The following is a 20,910-nucleotide window of genomic DNA, read 5'->3' on the forward strand; positions in this document are numbered from 1 at the left end:
CATTGTTTGTCTATTTTTCAAATAGGCCTGAGCCCGGATGTGGGCTAGGTGATAAGCAAGCTACACTGGCTGCAGCACAGGGCCTGACCCTTGGGGAGGCCCAGCCTCTGCTGGGCAAGCAGGATTGCTTTACCGAGCTATGGCCCGGGCTAGCTCTGCTTTGTGTGGTCACCGTCAAGCCTGTGGGTTCAGCATCTAATTGGACAATGTATGGAACTTCTAAGGGACCAGCTGATGACTGTCAATGATTTTATTTCAGCCAAACTCGGGCCCTGAACTGGTTTTGTCCGAGGAAGAACAAAGTGACAATGAGGATAAAGAAGAGACCGAGCTGGGCACCATGGAGGATCAGCGCAGCGTAATCCTTCACCTCATCTCACAGCTGAAGCTGGGCATGGATTTAACCAAGGTGGGCTGACGCGGCTGTGCTGGCTGTCTTTCAGCCTGTTCCCGCTCACCTGTTCTCTCACCGCGGTGAGGTGGGGATGCCAGAATAGGGAAGGGCCAGCACTGGCTTCTGCTGGGGATTTTAGGAATAACTGGAAAGGATACACAGACATCTTATACTTCACCGCACGCACACACACACACACACACACACACGCACGCACGCACACCTTACTTTCTCACACACAAACATACACACCATACACACCATGCCTCATAAACAATGCAGACACCACAACACATACACACTCATGCACACACACACACACATGCACACCTTACTCTCATACACACAAACACACACAAACATGCAAGACACCATACACACATACCCCTCATAAACATGCAGATACCACAACACACGCAAACATCTCATATATACATATTCACAAACATATACCTCACATACCATCTACACACCCCAAGCTTACATCACGTACATACACACTCACACACAGATACCTCACACCATACACACATTTCACATACACTAAAACACATAGGTACTTTTCATATTTTACACATGTACACATCATGTGTCCTCAACACACACACACACACACACACACACACACACACACACACACACACACACATACACCACATCCCCATCTAAGAGAGAGAAAGAGAGGGTTTTGTGTTGCCCGGGCTGATCTCAAACTCCTGTTCATAGCCAAGGCTGGCCTTGAACTCCTGACCATCTGGCTTCCTTCACCTCCTGAGAGCTGGGATTATAGGGAAATGCCGCCACTTCTGGTCTTTATTCTTTCTCTCTGTCCCTCTCTCTCCTTTCTTTCTGTCTGCTTTCTTAGATAGGACTTTGATGTATATGACTGAGTCTGGTCTTAGGTCCTACTCCTGTCTTGGCTGGCACCGCGGTGGAGCTGTAGGTCCACCACCACGTCCAGCCGGGAAGGCCACTGTTCAGGCAGCTTCTCAATCAGAAAGGAGAGCTTCATCGGGCTCCCTCGGCTATTGTGTGCGTGCTGCTTGCTCTCTAGGGAGTAGGGATGAACGAGAGGCTTCTGAAGGCCGCCATTAGTGCTCACAGCAAGTCTATAAGGGGTAGGGTAGGTGGCTTTGGTGGTGACCTCAAACACAGAGGTGGATGAAGAGAGCCATGGCCCCGCGGGCACTCAGAGTTCTCCGAGTGCATATAGGAAGCCCCGTGTCCCGGCCACTCATGTCCTCTCGAAGGGCAGACACTCGTTCCTCCCCTCAGTAGTTGTCTCATTCTGGAGGCAAAGTGGCACGGCATCTCTGTGGGTGACATGAATGTTGCCTGGAGCATGGGCCACTGGAAGTTAGGGACTTTACAGTCTGGGCCGTTGGGTTCCTCTGATCATATTGCCACTCTGGAAGGGTCGCAGGGATGGGACGTGGCATGCAGAGGAGCCCTGCCCAGAGCTGGGCACTGAGCAATTGTGTCACCATTCTTAGTGGTGCTGGGTTCTGTGTATGGCTGAAGAAGAGCGAGCAGAGAGAGAGAGAGAGGCTAGCTTACATAGGTTAGGGCTACACTGTGAAGAGCAGGCAGGGCACTGTGAATGTAAGCTTTCTAATAGTGTGGAGTTTGATCTACTGACATTGGTCTCACTGTAGCCCAGGCTGCCCTAGAGCTAGTCACATAGCTGAGGATGACCTTGAGCTCCAGAACCTCATATCTCGACCTCCCAAATGCCACGATTACCGGTGTGCACTGCCACATCTGGTCCCGTTTTGTTTCCAGAAGCAGGGTCCTGTGTGTGCCAGGCTGGCCTTGGAGTCTCTGTAGAGCTCAGCGTAACTTTGGATTTCTGATACTCCTAGCTTTAAGTCCTGACTGTGGGGGATTGCAGGCGTGCGTTGCCACTCCTGGTTGATGCAGTTTATGGGGCTCGAACCCACGGCTTTGGGTATGCTAGGCAAGCGTTCTACCACAGAGCTACCTCCTGAGCTTGGAAAACTGCCCTGAAATGTTTTCAGGGGCTTCAGCATAAGTGTGTCTGACACCTTGGGTGACTGTGCTACTTTAAACAGGGCCCATACTAAGTACCCCAAAGTTCCTCATCACTTCTTTCTCCTGCAGTGAGCGCACGGCTAATCCCTGCCCCCTCTGCTGAGTGAGTAAACCACACCACCGCGCTGCTACCCTAATTTCAGTCTTCTTGCTGAGTAAATCTGCTAGAAAAGGCTTGGCTTTTTAACTAGCTGCCCAGCTTCGGTGATTACGTAAGACCTCGAGATGGTGCTCCAGTTAATGCTGAGGGTGTGTGGGTGGCAAGGTCCCCAAGTGCCATCTAAAACCACAGTGTTTCCAAACTGTGGGTCTCAACCTACCAGTGGGTTGTAAAACCAATTTAGTGGGTCAGACGGAGAGTTGTTTCTAAGACGCGAACTATGACAGAAATATCAGAGCATGCTAACACACTTTGATGTCAGTTCTATTGTGCTGGGTCGCAGTGCAAATTGTTCTCATTGTGGATCAGGCTTTTCAAATGGCTTGCAAAATTCAGCGCTGGAATCATGGCTGGTAGGAGAGACTGAGGAATTGAAATTGCTCAGATCAAATGTGGGAAGGCTATAAAGCCTGGTGGGAGCTATCTGACGGCCACCTGACCATCCAGGAGCCTCTGAGCTGTGAAGTTTGCATTATTATTTTATTAGCTTGTGATTGCATTTCCGGAGGCAGAGCCTAATCCTGAAACTGCAGACATCGCCTTTATCTAATGCCCAGTTGGCTACCTGGAAGGAGAGTGAAAAATTAATTTCAAACTCTTTCCATCCAACAAAATATTGTGTTGAATGCCTTCTGTAATAGTCCTGGCACTGTAAGATGGGTGAAAGAATTTCCTTAAGGAAATCAAACCAGCTCTGTTGGGTAAGTAAAGAAACTAGGAAAGGCTGGGAACGTGAAAAACATGCGCATGTACACATATACACACATATGCGCACACACATACATATGCATATATATACACACACACTTTAATATATATTAAATTAATTAATTAATTCCCAGTGCTATCTCAGAGAATAAGGTGGGAGGTTCTGGGGAGTGATCACCAAAGCTGTCTCCTGGCTTCCACATGCACATGTGTGTATGTATGTGCATGTCACTCATCCCGGATAAACCTTGGTGGCCCCACCCCTTTGCTTCATGGGTGTGCCCCGGGTGTTTTCTCAGGTCTGAAAGGACGCAGATGGCTCCTGAGGTCGTTAGCCCGAGGGTCTCAGAGGGAAAAAAATGCACCCGTTTCCGGCATCTTTTGCGGGAGTCTGGTGTGCTCCCTGCTGCGGGGAGGGGACTATCGCTCTTTCTGGCTGTGAGATCATTTGTCAGATTTCTAAAGGCACAGACTAAAGAGCAGCTACTCCCTTCTAGATAGGCATAACCCTCGGGGTAATTAATGGCCCTCGAATCCCTACCACGGGTCTACTTTATTTATTTATTTTTAACTCCCCCCCCAAAGTAGTTCATTGTCTTAATTATGTTAATGGGAGCAAAGGCAGTTCTTATTGATGGCTCGATAAATCTGTAGCCACAGTGCCAGACCACTTGGATGCCATCAGTCTTAAACAGCTGGGCCATCAGTCACTCTGTTGGAGGCAGACAGCCCAATTAGTACTCAGCACTTCTTGGCTCCATGTCCCTGGTGTCCATTTCCCCTAGAAGCAGGTGAGGAGCTGACTTATTTAGAGATACACCCAGACAAGGAAGAGGACCGCCCTCCCCCCCTCCCGAGCAGGCTGTGTGAGAGGAGGAAAAGCTGCCTGTCTTGGCTGGAATATTCTGATATAGGCTTTGAAGCCAGTCTGGTGGTGGTCTTCTCAAATCCTAGTGGTACCCCAGCGAAAGGTGAGAGACAAGAGCCACAGTGGCAACATTTTTAAAAAATATATTTATTTATAATTTATACAGTATTCTGCCCAAATATGCACCTGCACACGAGAAGAGGGCACGAGATCTCATTGTAGATGGTGGTGAGCTATCATGTGGTTGTTGGGAATTGAACCCAGGACTTTTGGATGAATAGCCAGTGCTCTTAACCTCTGAACCATCTCCCCAACCCCACAGTGGCAACATTTGAAAGGACACGGACCTGGGAAGTTGGCCTTGGTGATGGCTGTGAACCCTAATCCCCAAGTATGATGGTTAACAACTGTCAACATCACAGGATCTTGAATGGCCATGGAAACCAGCTTCTGTGCATGGCTGTGTAGAGTTCCTTAAGATTGGGTTAGTTGAGGTAGGAAGCCCCGCCCTAAGTGCGGTGGCACCGCCCCCTGGCCTGGGGTCCCTGACTATGTTGTAAGGAGAAAGTGAGATGACAATGAGCTTTCCTTAGTGGCTCCCTATGTCCTGACTCTGTATGTGGTGTGACCAGCCACCTCTTCCTTCTGCCATCATGCTTCCCCCTGTCATGGTGGACTGTGCCTCCAGAAATGTGAGCCAAAATAAGCCCATCCTTCTGTCCCTTCTTGGCATGGATCACAGCAAGTCTGCAGTATGGGATGGGGTGGAAATGGCCACCTTCTCTTGGGGCATCCCCATTTCCTGGGAAGCTTTCTTTTTCCTCTTTATTTATTTGTTCATTTTTTAAGATTTATTTATTTATACAGTATTCTGCCTGCAAGTACACCTGCATGCCTGAAGAGGGCACCATATCTCCTTATAGATGGTTACAAGCCACTTTGTAGTTGCTGGGAATTGAACTCAGGACCCCTGGGAAGAGCAGCCAGTGCTCTTACCCTCTGAGCCGTCTCTCCAGCCCTCATTTTCTTCTTGAAAGCTGAGCAGTCTTTGATCTACAGCAGCAGTTCTCAAGCTCTGGGTTGTAACCTCGTTGGAATCAAGTAACCCGTTCACACCGGTTGTCTAAGACCATTGGAAAATGCAGATACTAACATTATGATTCATAATGGTAGCAAAATTAGTTACGAAGTAGCAACAAAAATAATTTTATGGTTAGGGACCACAACAACATGAATTGTATTAAAGGGTCCCAGCATTAGGAAGGTTGAGAAGCACTAGTCTCCAGTGAAGCTGTAAGTCCAGTATGGTGGGTTTCCATACAGTCATCATCTCATTGCCCACGGGGGATGCCTGGTCCTTTGCATCACTTCGTCCCTCTGCAGACCATGCTAGCCTCCTGCCTCCTCCTGTGTCTTTTCCAGCATGATCATCTGTCTCCTTCATCTTCCATGACCTCATTCTTATATGTGCATGTGTGTATCTGTGTGTGTGTGTGTGTGTATGCATATGCAAGCATGCGTATGTTGACTATTTGATGAGCCATTTTGGGGAACATTGCAGATCACTAGGAGGGTTCTTACCTGGTTTTTCAGCCTAAGAGCAAAGGCATTTCTCCTGGACCAGGGGAATGTAACCTTGAGAGTCATATTTAGCCCATGGAGAAATTTTCCTGAATTGTCCCAATAGCTTCCCTTGTAACCTGCCTTTCTTCCTCCTCTCCTCTCCCCTTCTCCCCTCTCTCTTCTCCCCCTCTCTCTCCTTGATCACATATAGCCTAGGATAACCACAAACTCACTATGTAGCTAAGGATGACCTGCCCCTGTGTCCTGAGTACTGGGATTACAGTTGTGTGCTACCATGCCTAGTTCATGCAGCACTGGGGATTGAACTCTGGGTTTCTTCATCCTAGGCTAGCACCCTGCTAACTGAGCCACACCCCCTGTCTGCAGAGGTCCAAAACCTTGCTTTTTTCAAAGTAGGTAACTATCTGGGCCTGGTTGGTTATGCCAATCATCTTAGTTCATTGGGAAGCCAAAACAGGAAGATTCAAGTTTAAGGCCCTGCTTAAACTACAGTGTGGCTTTGAGGCTAATATGGACATTAAAAAATAAAAATAAGTAAGCAAACAAAGAAGAGCTGGAGAGATGGCTCAGAGGTTAAGAGCACTAACTGTTCTTCCAAAGGTCCTGAGTTCAATTTTCAGCAGCCACATGGTGTGACTCATAGCTATAGGGAGACCTGGTGCCCTCTGTGGAGTGCAGGTGTACATGTAGGCAAAACACAGTATACATAATAAAGAAATCTTTAAAAGAAGAGAGGGAGGGAGGGAGGGGGAAGAGGAGAGAGGAGGGAAGAAGGAAGAGAACGAAAGAAAAAGAATGGAAGGAAAAAGAAAACCTGAAAAAGAAAGGTTGGGGATGTGTCATGGTTGTAAAGCATCCCACTAGCATGTGAAGGGTCCTAGTGTTGGATCTGAAGTCAGACAAGAAACAGCCATCATTAGAGGGGAAATAGTGCAGCTGGTTCCCTCATTGCAATGAGTCTCCGATGCAGACAAGGAGTCACTGGTCCACTGTGGAGAAGTCCTAAGCCGCCTTGCAGAGGGGGGAGATGGAGCTGAGTCAGGAAACACTCAGGTGACGTTAGACCTGGAACTCTCTGCCTCACTCCGCACTTCCTTCTGTGTCTGTGGCTGCCTATGTCCTTGAGAGAGAGACAGGAGGGGACTGATCTCTGCGTACCAGGCATGGACTTTTTTTTCCCCTTTCTCCTTGACTTGCCTCCTTGAGGGTTCCAACGGCTACAGTCTACAGCTTCAGTGGCCAGTTGGGTGGGCTCCTCATTGCTGTGATGCACATGTGACAAGAACGTTAAGAAGTTTGGGCTCACGGTTTAAAAGGCTTGCGGCGTGTCACAGTGGGGGAAGGCAGGGTGAGGTGGCTGCCCACACAGCCAGGAAGCTCTGGTTCTGTCTGTTGTTCAGTCTAGGGCCTGAGCCCCTGGCATGGTGCCACCGAGCATGCAGGGCGGACTGTCCCTCTTCTCTTCAGTGCTTTGGGAAACGCCCTCAGAGAGACTCTAGTATACAAAGGGAAGTATGTAGGGGTGTGTATCCTGAAGGAGTCTTAAATTAATGCAGATTGACAATGAAGATTAACCATGACAGAGCACCCAAGCGACTCAGGGGAGGGACAAGAAAGGGTGGGCGCGTTGGGAACATTTGTTTGCGTGCTCCTACTTGCTTGTTCTGTGGGGGAGCGCCACGGCCTGGCCCCACAGAGCCCAACCAACATCACCTGGCTCCACAGCCACACACAACGTGAGGAGAGTACTGTCCCAAGGCTGAATTGTAGAGTGCACACTGGTCCACAGGGATCCTCAGTGTAGCCGAACTGTGGCTAAAGGAAAATTAGGAAATCTGCCTGGATTCGCACAGTTGTCATTTGATGACTATTTTCTTCTTCCTGCATTTGACTGAGGGAAGCAGAAAGATACAAAAATGCAAATCAGCCCTTTATCATCTAGAGACAAGCTAACATTCCGAGGCTTTGAATGGATTTGCTTGGATTGTGTTCTGTGCTTGATTTTATATCTTGCTGCTGCTTTTTACATGGCTTTTAATGACAGATAAATAATATTAAGAGCTGGCTGCTAAACTCTGCCTCCCCGGTGGGGTTGGCTTTCTCTGCTTGCCTCTGAAACCACTATGCTTTGAAGACACATCAGCCTGCTTTCTCTCTTCTGGACACCTTTTGTATCCAAATCACTTGCAGGGAGTTTTAAAAAAAAATTTTTTTTTTTTTTTTTTCCGAGACAGAGTCTCTCTGTATATAGCCTTGGCTGTCCTGGACTTGCTTTGTAGACCGGGCTGGCCTTGAACTCAGCGATCCACCTGCCTCTGCCTCATGAGTGCTGAGATTAAAGGCGTGCGCCACCATGCCCGGCTTACTTGCAAGGAGTTTTAAGAAAGTGCTCTGTGCAGGGCTGGATGGACAGCTTAGCTGTTAAGAACAGGGGCTGGGGGTTGGGGATTTAGCTCAATGGTAGAGCACTTGCCTAGCAAGTGCAAGGCCCAGGGTTCCCCAGCTCTGGAAGATAAAAAAAAAGAAAGAAAGAAAGAAAGAAAAAAAAAAAAAAGGAGCAGGGACTGATTTTACAGAGTTCAGTTCTAGTGGCTCACAGCCCCTTATAATGCCCATTCCAGGGGATCTGACATCCCCTGCTGGCTTCCACAGACACACTTACACACACACACACACACACACACACACACACACACACACACACACACACACACACTAGGGAGCTAGCATGGAGCCACAGTTGCAGATCTGTAAGCCTGGGTGATATTCATGATCAGCTATTGTCTAACCTTGGCGGCCTGCCAGTTTTGAAGCCTCATGAGTCCATGTGGGAAGGATCACAACAAGGCTGGCGGTGGCAGAGAGGGACGTGGCTCCAAGCTGTCGTCTGTAGCAACTCGAGGCGAGGTTCCTTAGCCTCTTAAGGGGCCTCAAATCAGGTGAAGCCAGATTTGCGACTTCCTCACAGAAAGGGATTTCAGGGTCAGCCGTCATGGAGCAGATTGGGTGTTTATTTTAATATAGATTTTAATATAGATTTTAAGCTTCACAGTTTAAAAGAAAGAGAGGCTCTCGGAGAAAGAATAAAACATGACTGAAACCGTGGGCGCGGGCTTTTCAAAGAAGTCACACGTCATTTCCTTCATAATAGTAACATGGCTTGGACTTTGCGATGAAAAGATTATTACGTTTATTATTTTGCTGGGCAAGGACACGTCCAGTTGCATGTATACAGTCAAGGAACAACTTCTGAGGGTCAGCTTTTGCCTTCCGCCGTGCAGGTTCCAGGCACTGAACTCAGGGGGAAACAGGCTTGCCAGCAAGTGCCTTAACCTGCTGAGCCCTCTTACCAGCCCAACTCTGGTGATTTAAAAAAAAAAAAAAAAAGTTATTATTTTCAAAAGGTTGCAAGGAATTTAACGAGTGTGGAGGTGGGGTGGGGGAGGGTTGAGGCAAAGCTAGTGGGATTGCAACTAACAAGATAAAAGTGCCAGTCACAGGGATGTGCGAAGTTACAGCACTCTTGCTGTATGTAAAGTTACTGATCACATTTATGAGGGTCTCAGAAAATATCCGGGAGAGGAGTGAGGCCCCATGCTTGGCCACGTATTGGGGCCCTTAGCCTGGCTTCCTGCCTCTGTGCTGACAGTCTGGTGAGCAGCTTGTGGGGACAGTGCTCCTAGAGTCTTAATGACTCCATGTGAGTGTTCCTTACCATCTGTGTCTCCAGAATGTTACCTGCTCTCTCTTTGCCTCAAGGTCATGGGTAGAGGAAGCAATGCTTTGCAGCTGGGTGGGTGACCCCTGATACCTGACAGGAAATTGCTTTGTGGGGACCCTAGAGTACCAGGAAGTGACAGTAATACTATGCAGATGTCTGCATCCCTGCCTTAGGGGACCTCTGTTTGCTTTAGATGACCTGGTCAGTGGGTTGTAGGAACTTGGAGTTATGCAGGCCTAGAGTGACCACTGGATTTTCTTTGGACCAACCTGGTTTCCCTTTGTTTGTCCCACTCATGCCCCTCTTTCAGCCATAGGTTGGTAGCAGGCCCAGGGACTGCCCAGCTATTTCTCCTCAGATGATGATGCAGGTCAAGGCCTTCCTCTTTCCTTGCATGGTACCATGGTCCCTGAAGACCTGCCCTGGGGAGCAGCTCCTCTCCCCAGGTGCCTCTGTGGAAGCCCATCCCTAGGCCCCCTGCCTAATACTACCCACATAATGGTGACACCCTGTCTGCCTGTCTGCCAGGACCAACACGACACAGTGGCCGGCTCTTTTTGTGGAAGCACAGAAAATGCTGCTGGAGCTGGGGTGGGGTGGGCAAGAGGAATAAGAAAAGCCTTTCTGGCCTAAAAAAGATGGCTCATATAGTAAAGGTTCTTGAGCCAAGCCTGGTGATGGGAGGTAAATCCTCAGGTCCCACATAGTGGAAAGAGAGAGTCAGCTCCTGCAAATTGCCCTCCCCCGGTAATCAATAAATAATTAAAATGTAATCATTAAAAAATAGTCCTTTAGGCTGCTCTCTTCTCAGTGACAGGAATGGAATGAAGGAGTGTACAAGGATGTGCGTGAGAGGAGCTGTCACACACGTCACACACGGGAAGAAAGGGTATGTGCGTGTGTGAATGAGTGAGCTTGTGCTCTTGCACTAACTCCAGCGGGGAAAGAAGAAAGTCACTGTGCACAACATTCCTGTGCACAGAGCTGGGTTGACGTCGATGCCACTGTCACCTAACCCCTGTGGCTCGTCACTGGAGCACGAGTCTGACACGCCCTGTCTCCTTGTGTCCTTGGCGCAGGTGCTGCTTCCCACCTTCATTCTGGAGAAGCGGTCCTTGCTGGAGATGTACGCAGACTTTATGGCACACCCCGACTTGCTGCTGGCCATCACTGCCGGGGCGACGCCAGAGGAGAGAGTGATTAGCTTCGTGGAGTATTATCTGACGGCCTTCCATGAGGGCCGCAAAGGCACCCTGGCCAAGAAGCCCTACAACCCCATCATCGGCGAGACCTTCCACTGCTCTTGGGAGGTCCCTAAGGACAGAGTCAAGTCGAAGTGGACTTCCCCCAACTCTCCCAATAGCTGTCACGAGCATCCGGTGGCCGATGACCCTTCTAAAAGCTATAAGCTTAGGTTCGTGGCTGAGCAGGTGTCCCATCATCCGCCCATCTCCTGCTTCTACTGTGAGTGCAAGGAGAAGAGGCTGTGCATCAACAGTCATGTATGGACCAAAAGCAAGTTCATGGGCATGTCCGTGGGGGTCTCGATGATAGGGGAAGGTAAGCTGACACGGAGAACTGGAGTCGCACCCACTGCCCTCTGCATTCGCATGAGCGATGGAAGCTTGTGTACATAGATTTTATTTGTTAATGGGGGGTGGAGGGGATGGGAAATGGGGATGGATGGTGGACCAGGTGGGCTGATTTCCCAGGGGTCCCAGGCGATGGATGGAAGGGCTGAGTCACTGCTTCTAGCTCTCCTGTATTGTCACACACCACCTTCTAGACTCTTCTTTAGCTGGCCCATAGTTGTCAGGGCTGCCCCTAAGAGTGCGACCGACCATACATGAGTTTGTGGCTCTAAATGTGTGCACTCTCACCAGTGTTCTGGCTCCCAGACCATGAGGCTGGCAGAGTCACCTGCTGAAAGCTGCTCATAGGAATACTCAAGGTGGGGCCATGGTTCTGTGCAGGGAACGCTGTGGAGAGAAGGGGCCGGCACCTCCTTAGCGAATTGCTGTGGGTGGTTCGTTCACTGTGTGAAGAAACCCAATGAGCTCTGTCAAGTCGAGGTCTTTCGTTAGTGTTTATTTAACTCCCTTTGAGTCATACCCATTTGAGACTCCACAACTGTGATCCTAGAAAACAAACGAAACTAAACAAAAAACTCCATGGAGTTTCACTTTCAGCCTCTTGGCTGCTGCTGCTGCTCCTGCTGCTCCTGCTTCTTCTCCTCCTCCTCTCCCTCCCCCTTCCTCCTTCTACAGGGTTTCTCTGTGTAGCCTTGGATGTCTGGACTCACTTTGTAGACCAGGCTGGCCTCGAACTCACAGAGTTAGAAACAGGAGCAATTCAATCTGTCTTCACTGAAAAACAAAAATTGGGGCCAAAAGATAACTCAGTAGGTAGATGTACCCTGAATTAAACCTAAGTTTAATTCCCAGGACCCACATACTTTCATGCGCAAACGATACATTGATAAAAATTAGAAAAAAATGGTATTTGGGATATTCTATTTGATTTTATTACTTATTCTAAATTGACTACATAATATGTTCTTTAGCTGTTTTTGTTTAAAAGGGAGGTTCTTTCTGTAGTCCTGTAACTCTGCCTTGAACTTGCAATCCCCCTGTCATCCTGTCCCCCAACCCTCCTCCCCCATGGGATGTCCTGGCTAAGGACAGGAAGGTGTAGGCCTGAAGAGGGACCACAGTAGACCATGTGGTGAGCCTGCAGCATCAGAGAGACCGGCTGCCCACCTGGAAGGTCGCTATTGTCTGTCTTAGCTTCCTTTACTGTTGTTTTGGTAAAAACGGACAAGAGCAACGTAAGGGAGACCCCAGTTCTGGGTTACATCACGGCAGGAAAGTCACAGCAGAAGCTTGAGAGAACTGGTCACCCTGTGTCCCTGTCAGAAGAGAGCATTCATGCATGCTGGGGCTCACCTCACTTCCTTCTTCTCATTCAGGGACCCCAGCCCATGGCAGGACACTGTTCCCATTCAGGATGGCCCCTCCCACCTCAGTTAAACCCCTGGAAGGCGAGGCACCCACAGGCCAGCCAACTCCTCCTTGAGGTTCTTCCCGAGTGACTCTACGTCAGGCCCAGTCTGATGCATGTTCTCCTGTTTTGTAATCTATCCACACCATAACTTATGAGACCGTGGGGTTTTTGATGGGGCCCGCCCAAGGACACATGATAGATTACATGAAGTAATTAGGCCAGTGAAAACCATCCCTCCTATCTACTGAGCAGCCATTAACACCTGCAGCATTTATGGAGGCCTAGGAGTGACTAGAAGCTTCTTCCAGACTCCCAGGGGCCTTTTCCCTGCCAGAACTCCTCTCTGAGTATGTGGCTGGCGCTTGAGAAATCAAGGAACTTAGAACTGAAGTAGAACTGAGAGCAACAGGAACATCCTGGTGGCTTCCTTTTGAGACACGGTCTGGCTTCACTGTGTCACCCAGGTAGGCCTGGAGTTTTCAGTTCTCCCCCCTTAGGCTCTGGATGACAGGTGTGGGCCACCACACCCTGTGGCTTCTCTTTTCAACCTTCTATTCTAGCTCTTGCCTTTTGTCCTCTCCAGCTGCCCGGGTTATGGAGGTCTTGCTCAAAATTAAGCTTTGAGGCAGATACTCAGGCGAGACCCTTATGCAAGGCCTGGGTCAGAAGCCATGATGGTGTGAGTGTAGTGTGTCAACCCCCTGTTGATGGTGTGAGTATAGGATCTCACTCCTCTACTGAGTGCGTGGGTGGGATGATGGGGCATCACTCTTTCCTCACGGTCTGTACGCAGTCCTTTGTGTCCCATCTACTCCAGCCCATGTGCACGTGCACTCTTTCTTTTTCCTCCCCTATGCCCTCTCCTCAATGTGTCTCTCCTCCAGCTGCCTCAGAAGAGAGAAGTAAGGACTGACAATGCCCCTTAGGCTCTTGTCTACAGCACCGTTTTTCCTGGAAACCATGAGCCCTACCGTCTTGGGAGGTTATGACGCCTAAAGGGCACCATGCAAGGAGCTCTTAGGAGGCTGGTGACCAATGAGACCATTGGCTCCATCTTCACTCTTGCTGAATGGGGAACCAGGAGCCTTGGGAGGGAACATCACAAACACTTCTGGCCATGTATATCCAGTTAAAAAACAGAGATGTCATCCACGTGGGTTTATTGTACCCTTCATGGCAGCTGCCCTTGTCTCAGTACTGAAGGGAAGTGGGGAGATAAATGCAAGGCCAGGTGCTTGTTCATGGTGTCCTCTCCATATTCCAGCTGCCCTACTTCTGCACACCACCTCTTCCCTCACTCAGGCCCTGTCCTTGGGCTTTTGTCACCACAGGGAATTGCATATATGGCTCTGTGCACCTGTTTCATCTGACACCTGGCTCAAATGTCCCTTCCTTGAGGCACATTCCCTTTCTAGGTTAGCTTGTCCTAACAGGGGCCTCCTTGGCACTGTCCACCTCTCCCCATTTAGCCTGATCACAGTCACAATTTTGTCTTTGCTCAGTGATTAATGTCTTCTCAGTTGACAGAGAAGGCCTCCCTTATGGTATTCCCCAGAGCTCCATGGGGTGCAGACAGCAGAACACAGGGCAATGAACAGAGAGCTCTGTCAAAGTGAGACATGTGGCATTTGTTACAGGACCTTCTTGGGTCCTGGCTATTCCTGTCCTTCATGCTCTCTGCCTGTTCTTGCTGGCCTAACTCTCCTTCTCTCCTGGAGGTGTGCTTCGGCTCCTGGACCATGGGGAAGACTATGTCTTCACACTGCCCAGTGCCTACGCCCGCTCCATCCTTACTGTCCCATGGGTGGAGCTTGGAGGGAAAGTCAACATCAGTTGTGCCAAGACCGGGTACTCTGCCACTGTGACATTCCACACAAAGCCCTTTTACGGCGGGAAAGTCCACAGGTAAGTAGGAAGCAGTCAGGACTCTGGCTGTGCTTTTGTTCCCAAGTCTCCTCATCCTTTAGAAGAAACTAGGCATGTGGGCAGAGTTGTAATCCCAGCACCAAGGAGGCAAAAGTAGGAGAATCAGAAGTTCAAGACCATCCTTGGATAACTTAGTTAGGCTAGCTTGGGAAACATGAGATCTGGTCTCAAAAAACAAACAAACAAACCTAACAACAAAACCCCAAAAAACAAAAACAAATAGATGGAGTCCTAGCCAGGCATAATACCACTTACCTATAAGCCCAGTCCTCTGGAGGCAGAGCCAAGAGAATCTCAAATTCCAGGCTAGCCTGGGCTACCCAACAAACTCCAGGCTAGCTTGAAGGGGAAAAAAAAAAAAAAAAAAGCCAAGGGCTAGGGGCACACCTCACTGGTAGAATGTTTACCCGACATCCACAAAGATCTGGGTTCAATCCCCTAGCACTCTATACCCTGAAAAAAAAAAAAAAAAAAAAAAAAAAAAGATGGCATTTTAGCACCCTAACCCTGACCATCAAGGTTCAGTGAACAGGTCCTGTGTGAAGGACCTTCTCCCCCACATCACAGAGTAGGCCTGGGGCCCTCCTTACTCGGCATTTATAGGGAGTCTGTGGTAATACAGAAGTCACTCAGAGGACCCCACTCTACAGTGCAGTGCTCTGAAAGCACAGGTATTGTGGCAATACCCTTTTTTTCAGCTCTTGGGAGTCCTGGGCATCCAAGCCACAGACTCTGTCTCTGTCCTTAGGAGCTGGGAAACCAGATCTTGAACTAAAAGAGAGGTCACCATTGGAGGAAGGCCCTGACCGGGGCAAGCCTGCCACTGTGCAGATGTCAGATCCCCAGCTGTTCCTAGGACCTTGCATGGCACCGGGGCCACCCACAGACACCCTCACCAGTGCGCTGGAGCTGACTCTGACTGGGTGTCTTTCTTCCTAGCATTTCTTTGTCCTGCTAGCATTTGAAAGACAAGAGATAGATCATCAAAAGCACGCAGCTGTGTGTCCCCCCCACAGTGAGGCCACTGTGCAGCATTTGCCAGCACTCTGCACCACTAGGCATGTCCACTAGGAACCTGAATGGTTCTTAGGCCAAGGGAGGTGGCTTTCAAGCCTACATTTGAGAGCTGGAAACTTGGGCTAGAGGCTCACAGGTTAAGAATACTTGCCGTCCTTGCCGAGGACCTGAGTTCAGTTCCCAGCACCCACACAGGACGGCTTACAACCACCTGTAACTTTAGCTTTCTGCAATCTGATGCCACTGAGTTCCACAGGCACCCACACTCAGCACGTACATACCTCTCCCTCAGTACATGTAATTTAAAAAAAAAAAAAAAAAAAAAAGGCAAACTGAAAAGCCAGACAAGGTGGGCCATTGGGTCTGGAGGACCTGGCTCCAGGGCTATTTCCTCCCCCTCGGACGGACACAGAGCCCTGGGGTGCCCAGACTATGCCAAGCACAGCAGTCTCCACAGGCCTTTTATCATATGTTGCATGCACACATGAGTGTGAGGGGGACAGGGAGGGTGTCACAGTGTGCATGTGGAGGTCAGAGGTCAACTCTGTGGAGTTGGCTCTCTCCTACGTTCACATGGGTTCTGGGGACCTAATTCAGGTTGCCAGGCTGGCATGGCTGGCACCTGCCCCTGCTGCACCATCTCACCAGTCCCCCACAAGGTCTTCTGCAGAGAACTTGAAGGTGGCCATCCAGCTATTGCTGAGTCTACAGGTGCCATGAAGCCAGGTTTGGCTTGGCCATCCTCTGGATGGACTCTGGGGAGTGTGAGCTGCCCCATAAGAACTGACCTTGTGGTGATGGCATTGTTCGCTTTAGCTTTTGTATTTTAAGACATGCTGTCACACAGCCCAGGCTGGCCTCAAATTTGTAATCCTTCTGTTCCTGCCCCAAATGCTGGGATTACAGGGATGCACCACAATGCTTGGCATAGAACCAAAGGCCTCAATTAAGGATGGAAAAGCTCTTCCTACACTCTTTCTGTGGTAAAAATGTAACACTAGGAGATGCTGTTTTGAGGAGGAGAGACTATATTTTGCTGTTGGATTATCCCTGTGACAGACGGCATCTTATATAACCATGGAGCCATCTATCAGAACAGTGAAGCAGGCTCTGACTACTGCTACTGTTAATCAGTCTTCAAACCTGATGTGGATTTATTTCATGGTTTTTCTCTTTTCTTCTTCTCTCCTGTTCTCTTTTTCATACAAAGTCTATCTGCGTAGCCCAGGCCAGCCGACCTGCCTCTGTTTCCTCAGGAGTTAAAAGCATGCAAAACAATTCATTCTCCCTAGACTACCCTTTTAAAGGTCTCAGAACCAGACTTCCCTTTTTGATTCATTCATTCGACCGCGTTCATTAATTCAGGGTTACAGCCGAAGTGAAACACAACCCAACCAACACCATCGTCTGCAAAGCGCATGGGGAATGGAACGGCACCTTAGAATTCACCTACAGCAACGGGGAGACTAAGGTCATCGACACGACCACCCTGCCTGTGTACCCAAAGAAGCTCAGACCTCTGGAGAAGCAGGGGCCCATGGAGTCCAGGTATGGCTGCCTCCACCTTGCCTGAGGGACTCATGGCAAACAGCAGTAGCACAGCTACTGGCAAAAGAACAGAAGAGGCTTTCTTTAGATACTGAACTCAACCCCACCCTTTGTCCTTGAGGGACAGACCCATGTAGTTGTCACTTGGGTGGCTCTGTAGTCAGAGTGGACTGTTATCAGCTACCATCTGGCAGACTTGTGCTGCCCGTCCTGAACTAGCTTGTCGACCCAACTGCCATATTACTGTAAATCACAGAGTTGCTGCTAATTGAAAGAACTATGTAAAGAGACAGGGAGAGTTTTCTTTTTCCTTCTTGACAGTTATTTTTAAAATATTGAGTGCTGACACAGGCAGTGAAATCAACTCCACACATCCTGTGCTGCTTTCTGGTAGCAGCAGATGCAGCTTGACCATTAGATTTAAATACATGAGCTCACTTTAATCTTGTACTCTATTTCTGGGGAATCTATCCATTGGCATGGAGAATTATCAAGTCCAGAAAAGATCCTAACGCGAATCTATTTTAGAGAAAACAATTCAAGAAAGAGAAACCATCTATTTGCCCAGCATTTGGAAAATGGTTAAATAAACTATAAAGTATCCACTTAATTAGTATATCCACTATACAGTATTATGTGGCTGCTGAAAGTGACAAGCATACAGGTCCCTGAGCAGGTTATTCACAGAATATGCTATTTTGATATTTCAACATAAGCTATTAGCTAACATGGTGCATGGGTCCAATTGAGTCCTGGCTGATTTACCAATTTTTTTCTATATTCATTTTATGCTTATGTATTTGAGCACGTGTGTGCCACAGTACACAGGTGGAGTTCAGAGGACAGCTCTCCTTCTACCATGTGGATTCTTGGAATCCAATTTAGGTTGTTAGGTGTAGTGTAAGTGCATCTTGCTGCCCCAGAGCTGATTTTTAAAAAAATAAAGTTTTATTGAAACCCAGCCATGCTCATTCATGGCAGTGCATAGTTCACAGCTGTTTACGACTGCCTTCCTGCTGCAACAGCAGAGTTTAGCTGCAACCAAGACCCATTAAGATCTACCATCTGGCCCCTCATGGTCAGTGTTTGCCAAGGCCTCCTTTAAATCTAGGTCTGTTCTTTAGCAGGTGGTGAGAAATTATGTGTGCTGTGAAGGGTTTTGGTGGGACTAGAACAGTAGAGTGGCATGGGCGATGTGCTGAGTGGAAGCAAAGCAGGCCACAGCAGTGTATGTGGACAGTTGTTAGGCACGGCTGTAGGGCCTTCTTTGATACTGGCTTGAAAACCAGCCATACTTGTTTGTGGCAGTGAGTACAACTTTTGTGCTGAAGTGGAGGCAGGAACTCTTCCTTGCCCCCCGCCCCAAACACTGTGGGGCCATGGCTTCAGGAAAGAAGGCAGTTCACCACCAGCCGCATTGCCTCTCGGGGGCATTCCTAGGATGAGGTCAGCTACTCCTTGGTCAGCCTCTGAGTACCTGGAACCCTGCAAAGAGCAGGGAAGGAACCTAGTGCCAGAGTTAGGGGGCTGCTGTGTTTTATTTAAACACACAGTGTTGGGTGTGGTGGCACATGCCTGCCTATAACCTAACACTCAGGAGGCTGAGGCAGGAAACCAAGCTGAGAAACCAGCCTGGGCTTACACCATAAAATCCCTGCCTCAAAAACCAGTAACAAAGACAGCATAAAGCCAACTCCAGAGAAGCTATCTATCCACGTAAGATGTGGAATGGGCTGCTCTACACGCCTGTCCTCACCAACCCTGCTAGGTCCCAAGCCTCCTTTACCTGCTGAGTCAGAGCCACGAGCTCTGTCTAGCTCAGCTCTCCTGTGCCGCCAGCCTGAGGAGACTGTGTCTGCCCATTGTCTGAGCAAAGGTCCTGTCTTGGATCACAGAGGCAAGCCTGGAAATGCCACTCTGGCCTTGCCACACCCCCTGCCCCTTTGGCAACCTCTTGAGGGCGCCCCTGACTTCCTCTAGATGCCCTCTATCCCCACCCTAATGTTTCCTCCCTCTCCACCTTCTAGCTGGGCATTCAGGGCTTTTAAGTCAGATTCCTGTTTCACACACTCACTTGACTGTTAGTTTTCTCTGCAAAATGCAGCTCCTGTGTCTCAGCACACCTTGACTGACTGGATTCCTGCGGACAGCTGCCCAGCATCCTGTTTGGTTACTGTCACCCCAAAAGCTGGCCCAGCCTGATGGTTTCCTTTACTATTTGTCTTTCTAGGAACCTCTGGCAGGAAGTCACACACTATCTGCGACTTGGCGACATGGACGCAGCCACAGAGCAGAAGCGGCGCCTGGAGGAGAAGCAGAGGATGGAGGAGCGGAAGCGGGAGGCTCTTCGCACACCATGGCGGCCCAAATACTTCATCCCAGAGGTAGCCCTGGCCTGCCACTAGGCTCTGGTCCTGATTAGGGGCACCTTGGCTTTTACTGCCCAGAGTGAGATGGACAGGCCTTGGGTGGAGCAGGGAGAGTGGCTCCGGCTTAGATTGTGGGCTCAGAGAAGCAGGCAAGGTGCTGTGTGTCCATTTGAGGTCAACCTTAGTCTTGTATCCTGTGGCTGTGATAATCCGGCCCACAACTCCAGGCTACAGTCCATCACTGGGCAAGCAAAGGTGGCAGGCCCTTGAGGCAGCTAGTCCCATCTACAGTAAAGACCATACAGCCTGAACTACACATGCAATGGCTCACTTTCCCTGTTCTTAACCACTTCAATGAACAGAAATTCTGCAGATGCACTGTGACAGACACCTACCAATGAGCTATCACTGGGTGGACTTTCACATCACTGTTCCCTTCACCTTTCCTCTGATTCATCCTGCCAAACTCTTCTAGGAACTGTCTCGAAATTCTTTTTTGCCCAGCCATCCAGAGAGATGAAGCTGAGAGATCCCTTTTAGTCACTTCATGGGACTTCTTTTAAAAGCAAATGCATATATATTTTCTATCTCAGCTGGGCAGGGAGAAATGTATCCTCAGACAAGCTCAGGGAGGGGCAGGGAAGACTGTCAGATAGGCCTGGGTGTGAGGTGTTGGGATCAGGTCTTGGCCAGTGCTGTGTGGGCTCTGTGTATCAGAGGCTGGCTTGCTGGGAGATGTCTTGGCTTCTCAACTCTGTTGTGAGGTCCTCCTGTCTCACCTCCTTCCTTCTCTTGCAGGGCGATGGCTGGGTGTACTTTAACCCCCTCTGGAAGACACACTGATGGGTGGAGGTGCAGTGCTGCCCTTAATAGGCCTGGTTTTGTAGGAATAAAGTGGTACAGTATCAAGATTCTGTTGGCATTTGCTGAAACCTCTTGTTAGCATTCAAGTCAGAGAAAGGAGTTATATACTGTGAGGCGGGCACCCCAAATTCTGCCTGAGGATTTATTCAAGAGCCAGCTGAGGCATGTGTGCACACACCACACCCACCAAGGCTGATCTGGGTAATCTTGAGCTCCTTTTTATTCATGAGGTTTGATGTTTTCTATTTTTCACTTTGCCAAGGTAGTTTTGCACTTTTGAAGGTCTTTTCCACTCACCAACTTCTGTCATAATGCAGGTTGAAGTGGCACGGCCAGTTCAAGTCCTGTCTGAAAAGGGGGCTCATTCCTGGCAGAAGGGTTGGTGGCTACTCTTTGCTGATGCTTGTTATGATCCAAGTCCAAGGTTGTCTGTCCACACCCGGGAGAGAGCAAGTAGGCTTTAGTTGGACAAGGGGACAGGAAGCCCTTGGAGGCTCATGTGGAGCCTTATAGAAGGGAATGGCTCTGGATGAATCAGAGCCAGGCCCACCAGGTAATTTTATGCCATCTTTCTGATACTTCTCATGCCCAAAGCATGAGCCCTTATGTTCTGCATAGTAAACAAACCAGTCACGACAAAGGGCTCCAGAAGGTCAATACAGGCATGCATACACTACACGAACCACCACTGCCTCA

The 20,910-nt window shown here is 49.2% G+C and overlaps 1 protein-coding gene across 5 annotated transcripts in view; it reads left to right on the plus strand.

Moving 5' to 3' along the window:
• Window positions 1-20,347, plus strand: part of Osbpl10 (oxysterol binding protein like 10) — a 237,752-nt gene extending 217,405 nt beyond the window's left edge. For all 5 annotated transcript variants that reach the window (XM_051140141.1, XM_051140140.1, XM_051140145.1 and 2 more), the window contains 6 exons: window positions 260-409; window positions 10,567-11,047; window positions 14,209-14,395; window positions 16,799-16,981; window positions 19,212-19,365; window positions 20,149-20,347. In XM_051140141.1, coding sequence (XP_050996098.1) covers window positions 260-409; window positions 10,567-11,047; window positions 14,209-14,395; window positions 16,799-16,981; window positions 19,212-19,365; window positions 20,149-20,193 — 1,200 coding nt within the window. In that variant the 3' untranslated portion in view covers window positions 20,194-20,347. The remainder of the gene's footprint in view (window positions 1-259; window positions 410-10,566; window positions 11,048-14,208; window positions 14,396-16,798; window positions 16,982-19,211; window positions 19,366-20,148) is intronic.
• The last annotated feature ends 563 nt before the right edge of the window (window positions 20,348-20,910 follow it).

This window comes from Acomys russatus, chromosome 32, assembly GCF_903995435.1.
Source record: "Acomys russatus chromosome 32, mAcoRus1.1, whole genome shotgun sequence".
Lineage (NCBI taxonomy): Eukaryota > Metazoa > Chordata > Mammalia > Rodentia > Muridae > Acomys > Acomys russatus.